We start from the raw sequence: 23,694 nt of genomic DNA on the forward strand, positions 1-23,694 counted from the left end.
CAATATTCCATGAGAGGCCTCCCCAGCCTAAGTACACCGAGACTTTGGACGTTGACAAAGTGACAGAGTACATTAAAAGCTTAGGCCCAAACAATGACTTACATGATAAGATCCTTACACAAAAGACAGCTATGTTGTTAGCCCTGACGAGTGCAAGTAGGGCTTCGGAGTTGCACAAATTAGATCCTTGCAATGTTTCAGATTTTGGGGACCACATTGAATTTCTTATCACTAGATTGACAAAAACAGGGAAGGTGGGGTCTTGTGCAAGCAAAATGACCGTATATTCATGTGACATACCTGAACTTGACTCCACATCAGTACTTAGAACTTACCTACACAGAACTAAGTGCTTGGAGAGCATCTTCAGAGCAGGAACATCAATTGTTCTTGGGATGCTCCTGGCCACATAGACCAATTGTCACATCAACTGTTTCTAATTGGTTGAAACAGCTGATGAAACAAGCAGGGATAAATGAATCGGAGGATATTACAATGCACAACTGTTTGGATACAGAATTTTCAGGGTTTAACAGGACTTTAAACAATCACATTTAAACCTTATTTCAGTTTACAAAATAAAATTGGGAATTTTATGAGCGTGTGGAGCACGGCAATGAAATTGTAATTTTATGAGTAAACTGAAATAAGGTCTAAATCCCTCCCTCTCCACTCTGGTGGTTACACATAATGTGCTTGAATGGATTCAACCTATATCTTTAGTGAAAGATTTTTCTGGATCCTATTATTTAATGGTTTTCATTTTATATGTGAAAGAGTTAATTTAGTGAAACCAGAAACTGATAACTTTTTTTTATTTGCAGTTAGAAGAGTTTGCCGACTGTTGAGGAAGAATGAGGATTCACTTCACCTGTTGGTTGCTGTTCTGGTTGTTCTATCAAGTGGGATAATGGTACCTGTGTGTATGGATGGACCACAGTCGTTTCAAGACTTATTTACAAGTTGACTTTGTGACTCAGAACGAGTGCAAATGAGTGCATGATCTGATTATCTGATTGACCAATGACACAGATATTCCTGGACCAAGATGTTCGATTTTAGTTTTCTGGCGCAGCAAGTACTGTACCAGTATTGTTTATTTTGTTGAGTAAACTGTGTTATCACACTTAATATACTTGTCTGTTCTTCTTCGCTCAGAGAATCAAGGATGAGATCTCGTTTTTTCTCACGTGACTTTGAAAGGCTTGCGACTTCCACCGGAAGCCAGGGATAATCACATTTAGACCTTATTTCAGTTTACTCATAAAATTCCAATTTCATTGCGCATGCTCTGCACGCTTATAAAATTCCCAATTTGCAATCGCCTCAACTTGGGTTTTTGTTGTTTTAAGGGTATTGAGAGTCTTATTATGTAACTCCAAGCCCGGGTTTCCAATTTGCCTGAACTGACTGTTAATAAGAAACACAAGGAAAACAACTGGTAATTGGATCTGACTAAGAAAGGGGCTTTGAGTAAGGCCCTGCAAAATTGTTTCCCCACTTCCACACACATTTTATGTGAATGGTACAATAAACAAAATATAAAAAGACACCTTTGACATCAGTTGGCGCTTCAGATCAGCAGATACGACTCATTCATCAGAAAATCTTTGGACCCTCCAGACTGGTGATTAGCAATGGCTCATATCAGTTCGAACTGAATCAAATAGAACTAGAAGACCTTGTTTCAACAACTGTCCCAGATTTCTGTTCTTACCTATCTAAAGTCATTAAAACTATAAAAACTGACATTTTCCTGCTTTCAAAAAAAAGGCCAAAGCAGTTCTGCTACTTGGTCTAACAATGCCTGTGAGAGCATGAACAACATCATCAAATTAAGTTCCAATTGGAAATCATTGAAAATTCCAGCTTTAATAGACACACTTCACACAATTGTAAAAATCCAATATGCTGACATGCGCTGGCCCAGCCAAGACATCTACCATGTCTACCAACTAACACTGTGCATCGTGCATGGTAGGCTTTAAATTTTCTAATGACTGCTGGATATAAAAAAGCCAACAGGAGAAAGCCGGACATTTTCGAAAGTTCCTGCGTGGCCCCAGATGTCCACAAAGCAATACTGTTTCGTTGGATGGTCGTCTCTGTTTAAGTCTTCATGTCTGTCTAAGACAAAGACATGAATCTGGGGGTTCTATAAGGTACCATAAACAGTGAGTGTTTGGTGGACATACTTTACTTACTAAGTAAGATGGCGGTACATCGAAAGTTGTGAGGTCATACACATGACGTTATACAAATGACGTCATACACAAAGGCTAGTGAGACTACTTGTCACGGTCTCAGTTTATTAATTATCAACATTCCAAAGACACCACAGACAGCCCGAAAGCCAGAACGAAAGAGGATTAAAACCGCAGACGTTCATTCTAAGAAAGTAGTATTTTAAAAAAATTATTCATGTACTGTATGAAAATAGGAAGTAAGTCAGGTAGATATGATGAACATCGTTTATTAATTAGTAATTATGTTATATATAGAATTTGTCTTCAGCAACCATACACGCTTGTCGTAAGAAGCCACTATGCTTGTGGTGAGAGGCGACTAACGAGATATGGTGGTCAGGCTCGCTGACTTGCTTGATGCATGTCATCTTATCTCAGTTGCGTAGATTGATGCTCATGATGTCAATCACTGGATTATCTGGTCCTGACATGATTACTTACAGACCGCCGTCATAAAGCTGAGCTATTGCTGAGTGCGAAAAAATACCAAAAAAACAACAACTTAACATACGACCCATGAAGATCTGGGTTAGAATTAGTCTTTAGCAACCCATGCTTGTCGTAAGAGGCGACTAACAGGATCGGGTGGTCGGGTTCGCTGACTTGGTTAATTTGATTGTCTGGTAGGACCCAACAGTCCCGGTGTGCACGTGGTCATGGGGATGTTTCACTATTCAAAACAAGTAAGAAAAACACGAACAGTAATCAGCACAGTGCGTCACTGAGCGGTATGCAGGCTGACTGACGTCCAGGCATGATGAGGGGTTTTGATGAACGAAAGAACGTGCTAATTCGGGGATTCGCGAAAATAGGCGTGTGCCTAATCCATTTGAATTATATACAACATTACAGTAATTATCTGCACTCTATGTAATCGTTTAAATAAAACTGGAGACACGTGGAGAGAGCAAACCTGTTCTTTCTCCTGATTCCACTGGAAATAATGTTCTTGCAGTGTCGACAACGTGTTTCACTGTGTGTTGCAACGCGCAGCGCAGGTTTGCCGGAAACGGATTTCAAACTGGATCCTTCTTTTTGCGCTGCCAAATGTTTGCCGGCCTAGACTGGTTCCCGTTCGTTCCTGCGACAATTGAAAAGCGGAACAAGTGCAGCGACACCAAGCGGAGGATCCGGGAACCAGTCTAGTCTATTGCCAGCCTCTCCTACCCAGAGTTCCATGCGGCCGGCAGCCAGCTAGCATAGTACCTCTGCCACAGGCCAGCGCCATGTGACGATTCGTCACATCTTTCACAGTTCATTCAAGATATTGCATATGCTTTTCATCCGTTTCATGTTTGACAAGTCTACACATTTTCATAAACAAATGTCAAAGAATGGTCAACTTTCATTGAGAAAGTATGCAAATACGTAAAAATCGGGATTGCCTAAAAGTCGGGTCGGGCCGGGCCGGGCCAAGACGGGCCAAAGTGTTATTGGCTAATTACTTAATAACCGGCGATCATATCTACATATTATTGATGCAACATACACACATGACACTACTGAACAATCACCAATCCAAAACGTGCAGCATAATTAAGTAATTCGGAGTAAATCACTTAAAAACTAGAAAGTGGAGCTGTGTGTTAGCGTCGCTGATCTAGGTAACATGTAAAAGAGCAATCGTTAAACGAAATAGGATTTGACACGTATCAAATACTTCTAGCTATCGTCATACGAATTTCCATCTGTCGGCATAGCGTTTATATTATAGGAACGTACTATATCTAAGTAAATACCACTTTATAACGTCACTGTTCATCGTATTTAAAGCAGACACGTTGGTTAAAGTAGACCTCTTCTCCCTCTACTCTCGACAGTCACACAGTTCGCTCCGACTTGGCCCGGGCTGTCAAAATCAACTTTAAACAGACAGATTTATCTTCAAATGTGATTACCTCTATAGATTAGTGTTATATCTACATATACACCACTTTATAATGTTACAGATCGCAGTATTTATAGACAACAAGGGGCTCAAAGTGAAGCCCTTTTCCCTCTACATTCTCAACATAGTCTCTATCAGAAGTGTTTGGCTTGTGTTGGGTCCGACTTGGCCCGGGCGGTCAAAATCAACTGTAAACACGCAGATGTATCTACAGATGTGATTAAATCTATAGATTAGTGTTATATCTACCTATACACCAATTTATAATGTCCAGGTGTATCGCATTTAAAGAAATCTGCGCCCTTAAAGTGAAGCATTTTTACTGTATTTTCTTTAAAAAATCCAAGTCAGAAATGTTCGGTCCGACCAAGGCCCGGGCTGTTAAAATCAACTTAAACCTCACAGATGTATCATCAAATGGATTCACATCTATAGATTAGTATTATATCTACCCATACACCACTTTATAATGTCACAGATTGCAGTATTTATAGACAACAAGGGGCTCGAAAGTGAAGCCCTTTTCCCTCTACATTCTCAACATAGTCTCTATCAGAAGTGTTTGGCTTGTGTTGGGTCCGACTTGGCCCGGGCGGTCAAAATCAACTTTAAACACGCAGATGTAACTTCAAATGTGATTAAATCTATAGATTAGTGTTATATCTATCTGTACACCAATTTATAATGTCCAGGTGTATCGCATTTAAAGAAATCTGGGCCCTTAAAGTGAAGCATTTTTACTGTATTTTCTTTAAAAAATCCAAGTCAGAAATGTTCGGTCCGACCTGGCCCGGGCTGTTAAAATCAACTTAAACCTCACAGATGTATCATCAAATGGATTCACATCTATAGATTAGTATTATATCTACCTATACACCACTTTATAATGTCACAGATTGCAGTATTTTTAGACAACAAGGGGCTCGAAAGTGAAGCCCTTTTCCCTCTACATTCTCAACATAGTCTCTATCAGAAGTGTTTGGCTTGTGTTGGGTCCGACCTGGCCCGGGCGGTCAAAATCAACTTTAAACACACAGATGTAACTTCAAATGTGATTAAATCTATAGATTAGTGTTATATCTACCTATACACCAATTTATAATGTCCAGGTGTATCGCATTTAAAGAAATCTGCGCCCTTAAAGTGAAGCATTTTTACTGTATTTTCTTTAAAAAATCCAAGTCAGAAATGTTCGGTCCGACCTGGCCCGGTCTGTTAAAATCAACTTAAACCTCACAGATGTATCTTCAAATGTGATAAAATCTATAGACCAGTGTTATATCTACCTATACACCAATTTATAATGTCACAGATCGCAGTATTTATAGAAAACATGGGGCTTAAAATGAAGCCCTTTTCCCCTCTACATTCTCAACATAGTCTCTATCAGAAGTGTTTGGCTTGTGTTGGGTCCGACTTGGCCCGGGCGGTCAAAATCAACTTTAAACACGCAGATGTAACTTCAAATGTGATTAAATCTATAGATTAGTGTTATATCTATCTGTACACCAATTTATAATGTCCAGGTGTATCGCATTTAAAGAAATCTGCGCCCTTAAAGTGAAGCATTTTTACTGTATTTTCTTTAAAAAAAAACAAGTCAGAAATGTTCGGTCCGACCTGGCCCGGGCTGTTAAAATCAACTTAAACCTCACAGATGTATCAAATGTATTAACATGTATACAAAGTGAAGCATTGTTTCGCCTTAGCTAAAATTCACCATAACCTTATAGATTTAAACGTTGTATATGTCATTTTAACTGTAACCTTTTGATTGAAATCCTATTCTTTTGTAAAGGAAAATAACTTACACGTTTAGAGGCATCCCAATCGTAAATCCTTGGTAGAAAACGATTGACAAGGTAGACGTTACCCATAAAATTGTGTCTACCTTGTCATCCGTCAACTTCAACAAAGAGAAACAAATGTAGATGCATGGACGTAACACATCCTTCGATCATTGTAGTGGTCAGTTTACTGACCCGGTGTGTTGACATTTGTCATCAGCAGGTTGTCAGTTACTGACCATACCAAACCACACCACGTGTTTGTGTCTACGTAAACATACCAATTGTGTTTTTTAGATCACAGACCCCTACGTATGAAATGAGTCCTTTATAATTGAAAGAAACGCCGGAAAGGATTATTCCAAATAATTAGAAACTGGCAGACTGCGTAGACGGGGCGTAGTTGTTGGCATCTAATTGTGTCACTATTAGTACGATGCATGTACTACATGCCATTCCACTTCCCGTTATTAGTTATACAATATTTATAATTCCAAAATAAGTGAGTAAATGCTTTTGACTTCCCCATTCTCGAGATTAATCTAAGCTTGTATACCTTGTTTGATCTCATTGTAGAGTAAGTTTTGCAGCTATGTTGCTGAATAAATTGTAACTTAAGCTGTTTATTCCAACAACAGATAACGCGTGTTGAAGTCTTGGCATGTTTATATGGTGTCATAAGCTATGATCTTTAGTCAAACGTGTTTTGAATTTATAAGAAATGTAAAAAAACACTATCTCAAGACTCACACATGTTCCTTTTTTATGCTGATTCAGAAAACGCAACATTCATATTCATATTTATTGTAATGTGAATTTTAAACATGTGTTTTAACTTTCTCAATTATGTTTTGCCATTTTACGCAATATTTGTTCTTACATCAGGTGTAGACACTTACGGTTTCTTTCCCGAACGCAAATTATAATCTCAGACGATAACTAAACTGTAATTAGGAATATACCGATGCGGGTTGAGAATGCATTTACAAAACTGATTCACATGTACTCATAAAACATACGCATAATATTTCCAATTGAGAATTATTCGTAACGTACTACTGGTTAACACATGTGAACTCATCTCAATGTTGAAGATTATCGTGAACTGTTAGTATTTGTACTTACATCTGAGGTACCACTTAGGGACCAGGTTTTCGTACCTATATGCACATGTACATCTTTTTTTGCAAGAAAAACACTTCCTGCACCCGAACTTGAGTTGATAACATTAATGTTTGGTTTCACAGTTCAAGCATCGTCTCACAATGCGCTAATTTGATTATTCGATTATACTGGAGAAACGTTTTTGCCTTACTTCAAGTCTTGTGTCTCATCGATCCTTCTCATTGCGTCCGTATATGCACGTTAAGTGTGGAATTAATCCAAATTACACCTGTACCCAGCTTGCTTAATTGCCCCTTGCTTAATTGCAATCAAGTAGGTGTTGCGTAATCAATCAACCATTTGCCCTTAATTAGCTGTCTTGAGCTGTAGTTAATAGCAGACCGTTTCATTGATAACTTATGCATTTGGTGAGGCTAATTAGCCCAAAGTACTCAATGGGAAGTGCACGACGTCCCGCTAGGTAGTGACCACTTCCCCATAAACATAACCATAGGAAATACAAACGTACCAATCCAAACAGAAAACCAAGAACCAAAATTCCATTACAATAAAGCTAACTGGGACCAATTCCAAGATATCTGCAACGAAGCTAACTTAAACGAAATAGAAAATAATGATCCAGAAACCTATTGTAAAAACCTAACAGACTATATAATAAACGCAGCCAAAACCTCCATCCCCTTCAAAACATCTAAGACAGGCAAACCGACGGTACCATGGTGGAATGAGGAAATAGAACAGACTAGACGAAAACGTAAATCAGCCTTCAATAAAGCAAAACGCGACTACAAATATTTAAACATAGCCCACGAACTAAACCACCAGGTTCAAAAACTAGTCCAAATAGCCAAAAGTAGAGACTGGAAAAAATTCTGCGAAGGTATAAATAATCGTACATATGCCAGAATGGTCTGGCGCAAAATCCACGCAATCAGAGGCTTAAAACGACATAAAAAAAACCCCTAACATTGACAACTCAACCAACCCCGCCCAAAAAGCAAATAATCTCGCCAACCACTTTTCGGCCGTTAGCAGTAACACCAACTTCAGTAAAAAATTCCAAGATAAACTTAAAACAGAAAACAAACCCACAAAAGAACCAAACAATAACAATCTAGAAATAAATCAACCTTACACAATGGAGGAGCTCCTCTACGTAATCCAAAACAGGAAAAAGGGCACAGCCCCAGGATTAGACCTAACTTCTTACCAAATAATTAAAAAACTCCCCCTAAAACTACTCCAGGCACTACTCAAACTATACAATCTCATCTACCTAAACGGACAGGTTCCTACTCCCTGGAAACAGGCCCTAGTCATACCAATCCCTAAACCTAATAAACCAGCTAATCAAGCTAACTCATATAGGCCAATATCCCTAACTTCAAACTTATGTAAAGTAATGGAATCAATGGCTAAAAATAGATTACAACATTACTTAACCCAAAATAACATCATAAACCCAGATCAAAGCGGTTTCACTCCTGGCCGCTCAACCCTAGATAACCTCGCCCGACTAGAACAAGATATTAAGACAGGACAACTAAATAAACAATATACCACAGGCATCTTCTTAGACTTCTCTAAAGCTTTCGACATGGTACGGCACGATGGGCTAATACAAAAACTTTAAAAAATAGGACTCAAAGGTCAGATAATAAACTACATCCAGGACTTCCTAAACAATCGTAAAATAACCGTGGGTATAAACCAAACTCTATCGGACCAATGTCCCCTAGAAAATGGTACTCCACAGGGCAGTATCCTCAGCCCCACCCTCTTCAATATAATGATAAACGATCTATTCGAGGGCCTATCCCCTAAAGTAAACACATCAAAATTCGCGGATGATGGAGCCATCTGGATCCGCACTAAAAGCATGAACATGGCCCAAAATCTACTCCAAAAATCTCTTAATAAAATACAACAATGGGCTGACAAATGGGGCTTCTCCCTTAACTCAGAAAAATCAACAGGAATAGTATTCAAACATAAAAACATGAAACCCGCCTCCCCAATCCTCCAGCTAAACAATCAAACAATCAAATTTCAAAAACAAACCAAATTCTTAGGACTGACTTATTTTCGATGAACATCTCACCTGGGATGCTCACATCCAAAACCTAACAACTAAATGCAGTAAAGACCTAAACACCCTAAGATGCCTAACTGGCTCTAACTGGGGAGCATCCAAAGATACCCTCCTCTCTCTCTACATATCACTAATTAGATCAAAACTAGACTACGGCTGCGCCATATACAACACCCTAAACAACTCTCTATCTAAAAAACTTGACTCAATACAATATCAGGCTCTCAAACTAATTACACGCACCCAACTTGGCACCTCCTACACCTCACTTCAGGCCTTAACAGGAGAAATGCCACTAAGTCTACGCAGGGAACAGCTAAGCTTAAATTTCTGGGCCGCGTCCCAATCAAACCCTCTCATCCAAAACTTAATAAACCAAAACATCAGCCCCAAAAACCAAGCTCTAGCTCGCAAACACCCCTTACTTACCCCAATATCCCAAAGAATAACAAACTACCTAAATGAACACCAAATTAAAAATCTTAAACAAAACTGCAAACAATCAAATATCTTCACCCCTAAACTTAAAATACCCAAAATAGACACAACACTAGCTAGCCAAATAAATAAACAAACCGACCCAAACATAGCTAAAACTACCACACTAGCATACATACACGAAAATTGGCCAAATTGGTGTCACATTTACACGGACGGATCCTCAGATCCGACCTCCAAACACACAGGTTTCGGAGTCCATACCACACAACCAACTAAAACCACACGATCCTTCCGACTCCCAAACAACCAATCAATATTCACGGCAGAACTAATGGGCATGGCCTCAGCCCTCCATAATCAAGAATCCAAAAAACACAAAAATATCCTAATACTTACCGACTCCCTAAGTGGACTGCAAGCACTCCAAAACAAAAATACCAAAAACCGACCTAAATTAATAAATCAAATACTTAAAAGCTCCAACGACCTAACTAAGGCAGGCAAACGAATAACCTTCTTGTGGATACCCGCCCACGTAGGAATATACGGTAACGAAAACGCCGATAAAGCAGCTAAACTATCCCTCAAAATCCCAGAAATAAGCTTAAACTTACCCATCTCAAAATCAGAAATTAAAAGTGTAAACAAGCAAAAAATCACCAAAAAATGGCATAACCTATATCTAAACTCAAATAGCCAAATCAAAAAAGTGCTCAGCAAACCACTAACCAAACCCAAATTCTCCATCCATCGAAAAAAATCGACAGAGTAATCACTAAACTCCAAACAGGACACACCAACCTAAATAACCACCTAAAAAAATTTAAAAAACACACTACAGGTAACTGCCCACACTGCAAACAACCAGAAACCCCAGAACACGCACTCATCCACTGCATACACTACCTAACACATCGAACCGCATTACAAACCACCTTCAATCTAAACAAGGCTCTAACTCTAGAAGCAATACTAAACCCACAAAATAAACTAGAAAACTTCAAGGCCTTAGGCGTATTCTTAATAAAAACGGAACTAATAAAACGCATCTAAAAACACAATAACCTACCAAATCAAAATCACATAAACAAACAAACATCCACCATACCCAGCTCCCTTAGTTCTCCTCCCCAATCCCATCGGCATCTATTCCAAATCTCAAAATTCCCAAATTCTATATAAGCAACCCCTAAAACCCCCCTCTTGGGTTGCACAGACCACCTTCGCCCCTTTCGGAAACACATTAAATGGCCTGGCCGGGCCCGTGTGCGAAATACGCATCAGTCGGAAAGCGCACGTTAAATCTCCAAAGTAAGTAAGTAAGTAAGAGGCTAATTAACAAAACCCATTTATTTTCTTTTGAACTTACGTTAACATGTTTGTCCTAAAATGCTTCCAGAATACTTTTGTAAGCTATGATTGTGTCGTGTCCCTCGCAAGTACGAAATAAAGTTATAACATATCACCATATTGGTATGAAAGATACTATTCCATAAAACATACTATCACTGGCCACTGACAAACATTAGCAGTATTAGAATAAGTTAGTGAGTGGGTGAGTACGGTTTTACGCCGCTTTCAGCAATATTCCAGCAATATCACGGTGGGGGACACCAGAAATGGGCTTCACACATTGTACCCATGTTGGGAATCGAACCCGGGTCTTCGGCGTGACGAGCGAACGCTTTAACCACTAGGCGACCCGACCGCCCTCTTAGAATAAGAAACATAATTAAATACAGTATGACGTATAAGCATACAGAAAACTAAGAGAGCCCAAATTACTTCAGTTTCTGTACTGTACTTGGGTTTACCTCCTTTGCATCCTGCGTATCATTCTACCCGTCGGATCGACTTGACCCGGGTGGTTAATCATCTTAAACATCACGACTGTAAAAACAAAGTTCCTAGATATATATAGAACTTTAATTTACGGCGTCTTTTAACCATCACGGCCATAATACTGAGTAGTCCAAGTCAGGTTCAGGAGAAGTGTGTTTTCACAGAACGAGCTTTGTCGGAAATGGCTGCTCGGAGATGCAGCATGTATTCTCGCGGTATGGCAGATTACAACTGTCTCAGATAATCCTGTTTTCCTAAACACACAGATAATAGAAGCATTAAGCAGGGTTGAGGGAGAGCTTTATCCTGAAATCCAAAGTGTCTCACCGTACCTTCTCCAAGTGTTACCCTATATAAGTGACGAGGTAGCGCACTGACATCCTATTCCAAATATCACGATCAGAAATGACTGCAATTCTCGTTGGCGACTCTTTGGTCAAATATCTCGGACGGTACACTGAGAGAGAAGACATAGTTACGAGATCGCTGTCAGGAGCCAAGGTGGCTGACGTCCCCGATCTCCTCTGGGACATTGAGAGGTTTAAGGTAGGAGACGTCTTCATATCATATCTTTTAGCAGTTAAAGGAAGTAACATTTTGCACATTATGAGGACTGTTCCACGCACGTACTAATGAATAATCAGTCATCATAAACTCACCCCAATGATAATTGAAACCGGTTTGGATAGCTGATACAGACACTGTGTGATAAAACATATTTCCAAAAACCTATCTTACGTTTGGGTTTCAGTGAAAGATACATCTGAAGTGACCGTTATTTTCACATTGTTTTCAGTTCGTCATTGTCCATGTTGGGATAAATGACTTGGCTTACATGCCCAGAGCGCCGAGACAGGTCTTGGACGACTTCATCAAGCTGCTCGGCTGTTTAAGGGAACGGAACCCACGGTATGTCATATCATCTCCTGTCATACACAATCCAATATTTGCATGTAAATTACCGGCTTTTGAGCTGACTTCGCAATGCATCATCACACATAGTCCATAACGTCAGATGACAACATAGTATCAGAGACCATATACCGGTATATGGTCTCCGATAGTATAATAGGTTCGACCGATTTGTTTGACGTGACCGCCGCGTCGGCAAAAGTACTGTTTTGGGGGTAAATAACGATTTTTATGTTTTTACAGAGCTGTGGTATTCCTTTCCGGAGTCACCCCGAGGGATCGGAACCGGTGGCGCCAGGGCCAGGGCATTTCAAACCACGATGCCCTGAACATAAAAGCCTACGCCCTAAACAAAGGTCTAAAACACCTTTGTGAAGCGGAGCGACTCACATATGTTGGACACCCTGAATTTATGTCTTCTGGCAAAGTGCGGAAGGACTTTCTCGCGCATGATGGCCTACATTTACGTCCAGCAGGTCAAAAACAGCTGGCATCAGACCTGATCCGTGCTCTTGCTGTGGTATGTTTTTTTAAAAGAATTATTGTTTCATAGTATTTTTCTTTCCAATAGTTTGAATATTTACTGTATTAATGCACCACAAGGTCATGAAGTGGCCATACAATTTCCGAGTGCTGTGATGGGATTCAAACCATGCACCTTCACACCCGAGCTCGGACGCTATGCTCACATGACCAAAGAGGTTAACACCCATTCTCCTGTTCACTGCAGAACTTTCTCATCTATCATCTACTTGTTTATCAACTTTCGGCTAATACATTTAGTATAATACTTATACTGGTACCTAATCCGTTTTTGTACAAATAGTAACAACAATGTGGCACCAATACAGTGTTAGAATGTTATTTTTTTTAAGTTAGCATCCGTTTTCTGTTTTTTTCACAGGTTCAGCATACACCCGTAAAGAACGCCCATTCGCAAATTCAAGTACGTCCCACCTTCAAACGCATTTAACATTAATTTTGCCTTAGGTATATTTCCTTTTCATATCAAACTGAATTAATCTGAACATCAATAGAATCGTCCATGATGACAATGCCGTCTACAATAATGTGTTCCTTTTTAACCAGACGACTCGCCCACTCAAGACTACCAGTCACCCAGACAAGACGACGACTCCCCCTACCACGCCTTCGGAGTGGGTTTTGTCGGACCCAACACAAGCCAAACACTTCTGATAGAGACTATGTTGAGAATGTAGAGGGGAAAAGGGCTTCATTTTAAGCCCCATGTTTTCTATAAATACTGCGATCTTTGACATTATAAATTGGTGTATAGGTAGATATAACACTGGTCTATAGATTTAATCACATTTGAAGATACATCTGTGAGGTTTAAGTTGATTTTAACAGCCCGGGCCAGGTCGGACCGAACATTTCTGACTTGGATTTTTTAAAGAAAATACAGTAAAAATGCTTCACTTTAAGGGCGCAGATTTCTTTAAATGCGATACACCTGGACATTATAAATTGGTGTATAGGTAGATATAACACTAATCTATAGATTTAATCACATTTGAAGATACATCTGTGTGTTTAAAGTTGATTTTGACCGCCCGGGCCAAGTCGGACCCAACACAAGCCAAACACTTCTGATAGAGACTATGTTGAGAATGTAGAGGGAAAAGGGCTTCCCTTTCGGCCCCTTGTTGTCTATAAATACTGCGATCTGTGACATTATAAATTGGTGTATAGGTAGATATAACACTAATCTATAGATGTGAATCCATTTGATGATACATCTGTGAGGTTTAAGTTGATTTTAACAGCCCGGGCCAGGTCGGACCGAACATTTCTGACTTGGATTTTTTAAAGAAAATACAGTAAAAATGCTTCACTTTAAGGGCGCAGATGTCTTTAAATGCGATACACCTGGACATTATAAATTGGTGTATAGGTAGATATAACACTAATCTATAGATTTAATCACATTTGAAGATACATCTGTGCGTTTAAAGTTGAATTTGACCGCCCGGGCCAAGTCGGACCCAACACAAGCCAAACACTTCTGATAGAGACTATGTTGAGAATGTAGAGGGAAAAGGGCTTCACTTTGAGCCCCTTGTTGTCTATAAATACTGCGATCTGTGACATTATAAATTGGTGTATAGGTAGACATAATACTAATCTATAGATGTGAATCCATTTTATGATACATCTGTGAGGTTTAAGTTGATTTTAACAGCCCGGGCCAAGTCGGACCGAACATTTGTGACTTGGATTTTTTAAAGAAAATACAGTAAAAATGCTTCACTTGAAGGGCGCAGATTTCTTTAAATGCGATACACCTGGACATTATAAATTGGTGTATAGGTAGATATAACACTAATCTATAGATTTAATCACATTTGAAGATACATCTGTGTGTTTAAAGTTGATTTTGACCGCCCGGGCCAAGTCGGACCCAACACAAGCCAAACACTTCTGATAGAGACTATGTTGAGAATGTAGAAGGAAAAGGGCTTCACTTTCGAGCCCCTTGTTGTCTATAAATACTGCAATCTGTGACATTATAAAGTGGTGTATAGGTAGATATAATACTAATCTATAGATGTGAATCCATTTGATGATACATCTGTGAGGTTTAAGTTGATTTTAACAGCCCGGGCCAGGTCGGACCGAACATTTCTGACTTGGATTTTTAAAGAAAATACAGTAAAAATGCTTCACTTTAAGGGCGCAGATTTCTTTAAATGCGATACACCTGGACATTATAAATTGGTGTATAGGTAGATATAACACTAATCTATAGATTTAATCACATTTGAAGTTACATCTGTGTGTCTAAAGTTGATTTTGACCGCCCGGGCCAAGTCGGACCCAACACAAGCCAAACACTTCTGATAGAGACTATGTTGAGAATGTAGAGGGAAAAGGGCTTCACTTTGAGCTCTGTGTTTTCTTTAACTGCTGAAATATGAGACAATAAAGTGGTAAATAATTAGATAAAATACTAGTCTTTAGATATAAATAATGTTAGGAACTTTAGAAGTGCTTGGACAGTTATTAACACGTGTCGTGTCAGTCTTTTGACATTCGCGAATATCCACTTCCAGAAAACATCCTGTGTTGGTTTAACACGAATTAGTAAAGGTTAATTACCTTAACACGTTAATTAATGAAAGAAGAGTAGTCAAAACACTGTCGTTTCCTGCCCAGGTCATCACACCTTTACACGCTAAGGTCGGTGAGAAGCATTCTAATCAAAGAATACACAGTCAAGACGCTGACTTTTCTACGAGACTCACGGTATGTAGTCATAATCATCAGTTTATTATATTGTTGAAGGTGCATTTTTATTCAAACTCAATTAAATGAGCAAAACTATACGTTTGTGGACATTTGAGATCTGCCTAGATATGCGCGTTTCGTTTTATTATTCTGCAATCCATTTTTAGTATTACCCGCTGGCCCGGCCCGGCCCGACTTTTCTTGGCCCGACTTTTAGGCAATCCCGTAAAAATCTACTTGTTTTTGCATAGTTATCCTATGTTTACATTGGTTGTATGTTTACATTGGCTCCACGTGCTGTCATCTAAGCCCAACGGAGAGCTAGCGACACGGTCACTTTGATGCATAAATATATATTGTCATGCAACTCACTGTCGCAGTTGTAGTAGCATATCTATATAGTTATGCAAAACAATATGTAAAGCGCCCCCAAATACTTGCATTAGTCCGATCTATACTGATTTCTGAAAAAGCGCGTTTGTTTACAAACAAGAGAAAAGTCCGGTCACGTGATATGCAAATTAGCCTGTGGCAGTGGTGTTATGCTGAGTCACCACTGCGACGGAGTGTGGCCAAAATTAAAAACACTCAGCGTGTTTATTTGACGTCACATCCGGTGATTTTCTAAAATGGCTACGCTTATGCCGATACAGGGGAGCGACACACCTGTGAAAAGCGTGTCATCTTGCGTTTGCTGTGGAAAACCAAAATCTGATGGCGGGCAATTTTATAGGGTGGAAACTAGACCAACAAAATCCAACTGAGAACAGTCTCGCTAATCTTTTAGAGTGCTACGGCGCATTAAAAGTGGTTCATGGGTTGAATTCGAAGTGAAGACAGACAATAAAAAAAAATGTATTTCTGACATTCGATGATTTTGTTTGCTTTTGTATATTCCCATAAACCTAAAACAATTAGATCATGCCCTCTAAATGGTTAAAATAGCTGCAAAGTTATTATTGTTGACATATTTATTTACAAGAATTCATTTCTATATTTTTTTGCGGATTAACACAAAGTTTGCACTCCAGCTGTTTCGTTTTCAAATAACTTCATAAACTGAATTATTGAAGTCAATTCTTAAAAAATCTATGTTCCATTGACAATATAGAAAGCTATCACGTTTCATGGATAGTTCTACCATACCACCACTGTACAATGTAACTGTCACGGTCGCTATTCTAAGATGCGTAGTAAATCACACAGGGCAACACAGTCCTAAGAACAGTTAACGTAAATATTATATCAAAAGTAGACTGCAATCTTTAATTAATTAATGATTGATTGATTGATTGATTGATTGATCTTTGAAGATTTTATAGATTTTCGGCAACTAGGTCCATTTACACCTTGTCCATAATGAAGGCTTACAAAATTCCTAAAAAAGTAGAGAACCTGCCAGATGGTCATATATGTCCCTCCTCTTCAACCCTCACATTGAAGTCGAATAAAATTCAAACTACACCACATAGATCTAGATACACTTCACAGTTTTGAATACTGTGGGAATTTCTCTGTTTGGTCATATCATCCATTGGCATTTTGGGCCAAGTAAAAGTACTGAAAATTAGATACATAGTAAATGTCGCCATTTTCTTACACATTACTAAATTACCACTCACGGCGTTATTTACAGCATGTTTTGAAATAGAAATCTAATAATTTCGGATATTTACTCGGAGAAATGAATTTAAAAAATAGCATATTAGTAATCACGGGTATCTGTCTTTGATCAAATCCCGAATGATCATTCCAAAACGTCGCCGATAGCCCTAGAATCGTTTAGAATGTCTTTGAAAATATGCAAACTCGAACGACGAAGTATACTTTCCGCCTTATTGGATAGTGTTTAAAAAATCACGTTTCACGTATACCGGTTATGAGATGCCTGTAACATCACTTTAATTTCATACTCAGCTGCGATACATACATCCTTGAATTCATCATACAGAGTAGAAGCAAATGACAAATGGTCATTGTCACCAATACAAAGTGTTTAGATGAAATTAAGCAAAATAAATTAGGTGTGAAAACAAACGCTGTGCTCGAAAAAATACACTTGTTTGAAATGTAAACAAAGCACAATTCAGATTTTACACAGTGTAGCTTTCCCTCCTATTTTGAACTGTCCATTCATCTATTCATTGAATATACATTGGCTCAACAATTTCAGAATATGCAAGGGAAGAGAATCGTATGAAGAATTAGGGAACTAAAAATAGATACATGGCAATGGTTGATATTTTCAACATAAATTGTCAAAGTTTCCGTCCTGTACGTGTGACGCCATGACTGACGCAAAATCACGCACAACGACAACGGTATTTATCGGAATTTCTGACTATTTCCGTTGGTTTAAATGAAAAATATCACAACAAATAACAGCACACCGATTGTCAGAATGATTCTGATTACTTACATGTCACATTTATGTATATACGATCCCTAAATCAACGAAAGTCCCCTCGTAAAATCCCGCGTACTGTTGACAGTGAACACGCAATTTTGTAAAAGTCAGTCACCGGTAGTGATGTCATACACAAACATTGTTGTACATATTTGGTAATTTCTTTGAGGTGAAGGTCCTTGAAAGAAAGCACACACGATCATTGTATCCTGCTGTTTACAGTTATAATTATTATGTAGATTTTGCATATCTTTTATACATTTTTTCACACATTTAATTTCACTTTGGATGTTTGTATGAACCTTTGATAATCTCCTGTTTGTTTACATGAGAAATTGATAAGTTTATAGTGTCGTATACCACATTTTTTTAATTTGGACAAGTGTTACATCATTACCTTACCTTGAGCCACATATTTTTGACAATGCAGTTATAATGAACAGTACAATGTGCAGAAATGTCTTTATAATGCTATTGACATATGCAGCAAGACAGCAATGCCCGAGACGAGGTAAGGGAACCTCTTCTCTCTGATTGTTTGTGGATAGTTGTAATGCATTAATAAAAGGTTCGATGTCACAGAGATAACTCCTTTTGAGGAGGATGCCCATGTCTGTCATGTTCAGTATGATGGAAAGCAGTTTTCTAAGAACGCATACCATAAGACCCCATACCATCTTTCCAACGATCTTAAAAAGATTATCAACATAATCACAGGTTTGATTTATGTACATAGTTACTAAATACCATCCATGTTTAAAAGAAAATCGATACCTGACCGCACCCAGGTGCAATCTTAGACTACATTACTACTATGGTATTATTTGAAACACTTTGAAAATGAATGTCACCATCATACTGCTGCCACTCAGCTACAACGTTGTACAAAGTTAGAAGTGATGACTGGGTGAATGAATAGAAACCATCCATTATGATTCTGCCCATTTGTTGAGTAATGGACATTGATTTATTTCGTTGGTATTGATAAATGTATTGCATTTGAATGTTGCTTTAAAAAAATATAGCTAGAAAATATCAACATAGGCCATGGTTTTTTGCTATTGTATTCCAATTTCAAGAAGTTTCATCATTTTAAATGTAATCATCCTATAAATATACTGAACAGCATTGAAAACGCACCACCATGAAAATGGATGTATTTTTATCCGGGCTTAAGGCATATGAAAATATATAAGTGAATGAGTAATATAAAACTTTCTGGACGGAGCATGAAGAAGAACAGCTCGTCAAAACACATTCCTAAATGATTTCTGAGCGAAATCGCCAAAACGCAACAAATTGCGTGCACATCATGGAAAACGTGTTTTGTTTCACGGGAAGCATGCATAATAGGGCAGTAGTATAGGTAGTGATGGTTCTGGCTCACTTCCACTGGAGCCGGATTCATATACCTATACCACCACTACAGATGGAATTTTTTATGCCAAAATGATTATGCAATTTAACGATAGTCATAAGATTCAGCTAAATTGACTCCAGCTCACCAACACTTGGAGTCTATGATACAAAATATTTATAGGTAATGATGGTTCTGGCTCACTTCCACTGGAGCCAGATTTATTACCTATACTGCTACTACAGGGGGGATATTTTATGCCAAAATGATTATGCGATTCAACGATAGTCATGAGATTGGCTCTAGCTCACCAATACCTGGGGCCAATCATTGCTTTAGATGAGCCTAAATGGTAATAAAAATATTCTTCATTATTTTTATCGATAAAGCGATATTCAACATTTTTATTAAGTTCTTCGTTCATTTTACTAGGAGACCAGACTATATAACTACACTCTTTTTGTAAATTGATAAGAAACAATTGATAACCGTATTTGGTTGGTTTGACATCACTGATATAATAAAAACCTTGTGGTAATTCTTTCCATTTAATAGCTTTCTCCATTATTATATATTTATGTAAGCATTTGTCTAAATGTGATCAAACGATAGTAAGCAATCTATTTTTAATCTCCAACCAGTTCTTTGGTTTTGGCACGGAATAATTGACGCGCTTGTTGCCTCCCCTGTTCTATGAACTTTTTTTTCTCGTCTTCGCTAATGCCATTGGTCTTATGAGATTTTGATCGAATCTCCTGCTTCATTTCATTGTATTTGGTGAGTTCCGACAGCACTAAACGAAACTCATCCTCGGATATCTTACAATCGGCCATTGCTGTCAAAATATGATCCTCGATGCTGTTCAACTTTGCTTCGGCGAGTATCCGAATACTATCGTGTTTAAATGCTTTCTTTTGTAACCTACGAGAAATGAATTTTATCGCTATTCCTGCCAGTCCCGAGACTACAGCGGTTATTTCCATGCCGAGCACGATAGGCGCGGCGATTATAGTTGATAGTAAACGGATACCCGCTACACCGAGTCCCATGCTAGCCACTACAAGAGCGGTGTCAACTCCGTCCAGAGCATTCACGGCTCTGCGATACTTTTTATACAATCCAAGTCTCAACTCCCTATCTTCTCTATTCGATGTTTTATGTCGCTTATTTGATGTAATCGAAATCCATCAACAGTTTCCATCTTTTCAAATGCTTCATTGAGCGCTGGATATAAACTCATAGTGTATATTACGATCATATAATAGTCTTTAATTGGTCTTGCTTAAATGTTTTGAGACTATACATCAATCTTATCAAATGTATATTATACGGCAAGAATATCTTAGTAAGAGAAATGCTGTCACTTTTAATAATTTAGACCCCCTCGAGGGTTGCAACGGGTGATGCTCCGATATGAATAATACTGCAAAGTCGACGCTCGTGTTTCTTTAGCCATTTAATCAATAGACCTGGTAATATTTCGAAGGCATTTTCCGGTGCATCTCCGAACAAGACTTCAATAATAAGCGTGGAAATATTAGGTATTGCACTCAGGTTAACTTTAATATCATCGAATTCAGTAACCAAATTTAAAGTAACATTTTTTAAGGCCGGACGACTATATAACATATGACCTGGGTTTTCTGGCAGAAAAGTGACTAACACACTTTTTCGTTTTGACGGGATATAAGCCGCGAGTACGATTATCTTAGTTAAATTATGTCCCTTACCCATCATCACATAAGGTGGGGTAATGACGATATTCAGTAGCCACTCGATGTTTGCTTCGACCATAGTCCATTTATTCTCGCCGTTGAGAATAATATTGTACGAAGTGTTTTTAATTAGTCTACTAACGTCGACATCGCTTAAATCTTCTAGATTACACGTGAATGTGACTTCTTTCCGCTTGTATACATTATCTTGTAAGTGTAAAGCGTATATCTTACCATTGTTACCGGGTTTATCAAATCCTTCTGTGTCTCCGAGATCGGAAAGCGCAATTGTATTACATTGTCTGAGCGTTCCAGGGCCTGATGCATCAACCATTATTTTTAATATGGAGTGTTACACTTAAGAATCCTATATGTACAGGTTGATGTTTTACATCTAATACAGAAATTTTGAGGTCTGAAATAATACCACGCTTCAATTTTTTATATTGTAATGACGAGAAAGATTCCGTTCTACCGCTATTATATTTTTCATTTTTCACTGGAACACTTCTGAGCAGAGTTGAAGGACTTTCTAGTTGAATATTATCCGTCGTGCTTATTTGATCAAGATGGATGAACAACTCTTTATAGGGAACTAAATCGGGTAATTTAACATAAGGATGTGTGTCAATTAAGCAACTAAATTCCTCTCTACCTGGTTGGCCCAATACAACTATATTATTTGCATGGTCGAATTTCACTGTCCCAGTCGCCTCATTTTGTGAGAGACTAACTCCATTAGGCTTTAAAATTTCATCATTGAGTGAGCTTACGCTGTAATACCCATCAGGTATAGTAATGGATTTGCTAGTACCATATGAAGTTAATATCATTATCCTATTATTATTTTTTGCAGCATTTATATTGGTCCACCTCGGGTAATACGTTACATCGCATAGAGCGACTTCGAGCTGTCCATCCGAGTTATCGATAGTACGAAGCAGTTGAATAGACTGACCATTTGTTATTCCCGGGAGTGTAACATACATATTAAATATACAATGATACTATATCATAACTTAAATATGGAATCAACCATTATTTTTAATATGGAGTGTTACACTTAAGTATCCTATATGTACTGGTTGGTGTTTTACATCTAATACAGAAATTTTGAGGTCTGAAATAATACCACGCTTCAATTTTTTATATTGTAATGACAAGAAAGATTCCGTTCTACCGCTATTATATTTTTCATCTTTCACTGGAATAGATCTGAGTAGAGTTGAAGGACTTTCTTGTTGAATATTATCCGTCGTACTGATCTGATCAAGATGGATGCACAACTCTTTATAGGGAACTAAATCGGGTAATGTATCTCTACGTAGTGTTTTGTTAGAATTTATAATTCCTATTCTAAGATTAAATCCAAGTGTAACTTCTAAGTATGGGATAAGAATTACAGCTTTTTCTCCAGTGTCGATTTTCACTGTCCCATTCGACTCATTTTGTGTTAGACTAGCTCCATTAGGCTTAAAAAATTCATCATTGAGTGAGCATACGCTGTAATACCCATCAGGTATAGTAATGAATTTGGGAATACTATGTTGACCAGTTGTATGTATCCTATTATTATCTCTTGCAGCACTTATATTGGTCCACAGTGGGTAATACGTTACATCGCATAGGGCGACTTTGAGTTGTCCATCCGAGTTATCGATAGTATGAAGCAGTTCAATAGACTGACCATTTGTTATTCCCGGGAGTGTAACATACATATTAAATATACAATGATACTATATCATAACTTAAATATGAAATCAACTTACATTACTAATCAATCGATTATAGTAACTGCCTCCGGTGCTGAGTTTACGGTTAAATTCCACGATATCTTTGAAAAATACAGTTTCACGGCAACTAACGATACAATGGTAGACGATTGGTTTAACCGTCCGATGCAATTTTGGCAGAATCAGTTAAACTTTGCCATATGGTGTGCCACAACGGGATGTGGCGTATATGTTAATGCCCCAGGATTTAAACTATATAAGTCTGTTATATTATTTCACGTGTACTATCAGATTAGACGTATACTTAAAGAAATTAGTGCTCCATTACCGCTGGATCCAGCATGGAATCACGCAAATAATCATTATAATAAGATGGCCTTCGAACGTATTTGTAATGAATTTAATGTTTCTACGAGTAAAGATTGGTGCATTAAAGGACCTAGCCATGGTCTAGGTATTCCGTACAATGGACAAAGATCTATTAAAGATAAAAGCGATTATTTAATTAAAGAGGGTGTGATCCCTTCAGGCTTTGCTCTCTCGAGTAAACAGTTTAGAGCAGATCGTATGAACTTTGAGAGTGGCATTCCTTATATTATAACAACGTTTGTGCATCCAAACGATACAACAGACGCTTGGAATGAATTTCTTAATGATAAAACGGAAAATAATTATACTAACCCAGGATTTGAAAGAGTTAATGAATCGATAAGAACTTATGTATGGGCAATTCTCGGTGCACAATAGCAAACACGAATGTCCATTATCGGTTCTGGGACGGCGTTCGATGCGCAAAAACAGTTTGTCGCAAACGTGGAGGACGCCATTAATTCACCAGTTGACATACCATCGTCTATAAAGCGTTTTCAAGATGCATTACAGTACGTTCAATCCAAAGTG

The 23,694-nt window shown here is 38.3% G+C and overlaps 2 protein-coding genes across 2 annotated transcripts in view; one reads left to right on the forward strand and one right to left on the reverse strand.

The window, feature by feature from the left end:
- Positions 1-3,318, reverse strand: part of LOC124150121 (obg-like ATPase 1) — a 410,349-nt gene extending 407,031 nt beyond the window's left edge. The window contains exon 1 of the mRNA XM_046522047.2: positions 3,160-3,318. The gene's annotated coding sequence lies outside the window, so the exon portion shown is untranslated. The remainder of the gene's footprint in view (positions 1-3,159) is intronic.
- An 8,478-nt stretch (positions 3,319-11,796) lies between these two features.
- Positions 11,797-12,430, forward strand: LOC124129595. The gene is made up of 2 exons (XM_046493042.2): positions 11,797-11,967; positions 12,218-12,430. The coding sequence occupies exons 1-2, from the start codon at positions 11,827-11,829 to the stop codon at positions 12,428-12,430; spliced, it is 354 nt and encodes a 117-aa protein (XP_046348998.1). The 5' UTR covers positions 11,797-11,826.
- The last annotated feature ends 11,264 nt before the right edge of the window (positions 12,431-23,694 follow it).

The sequence above is a fragment of the Haliotis rufescens genome, unplaced genomic scaffold (genome assembly GCF_023055435.1).
Source record: "Haliotis rufescens isolate VD_foot unplaced genomic scaffold, xgHalRufe1.0.p SCAF_4, whole genome shotgun sequence".
Taxonomy (NCBI): domain Eukaryota; kingdom Metazoa; phylum Mollusca; class Gastropoda; order Lepetellida; family Haliotidae; genus Haliotis; species Haliotis rufescens.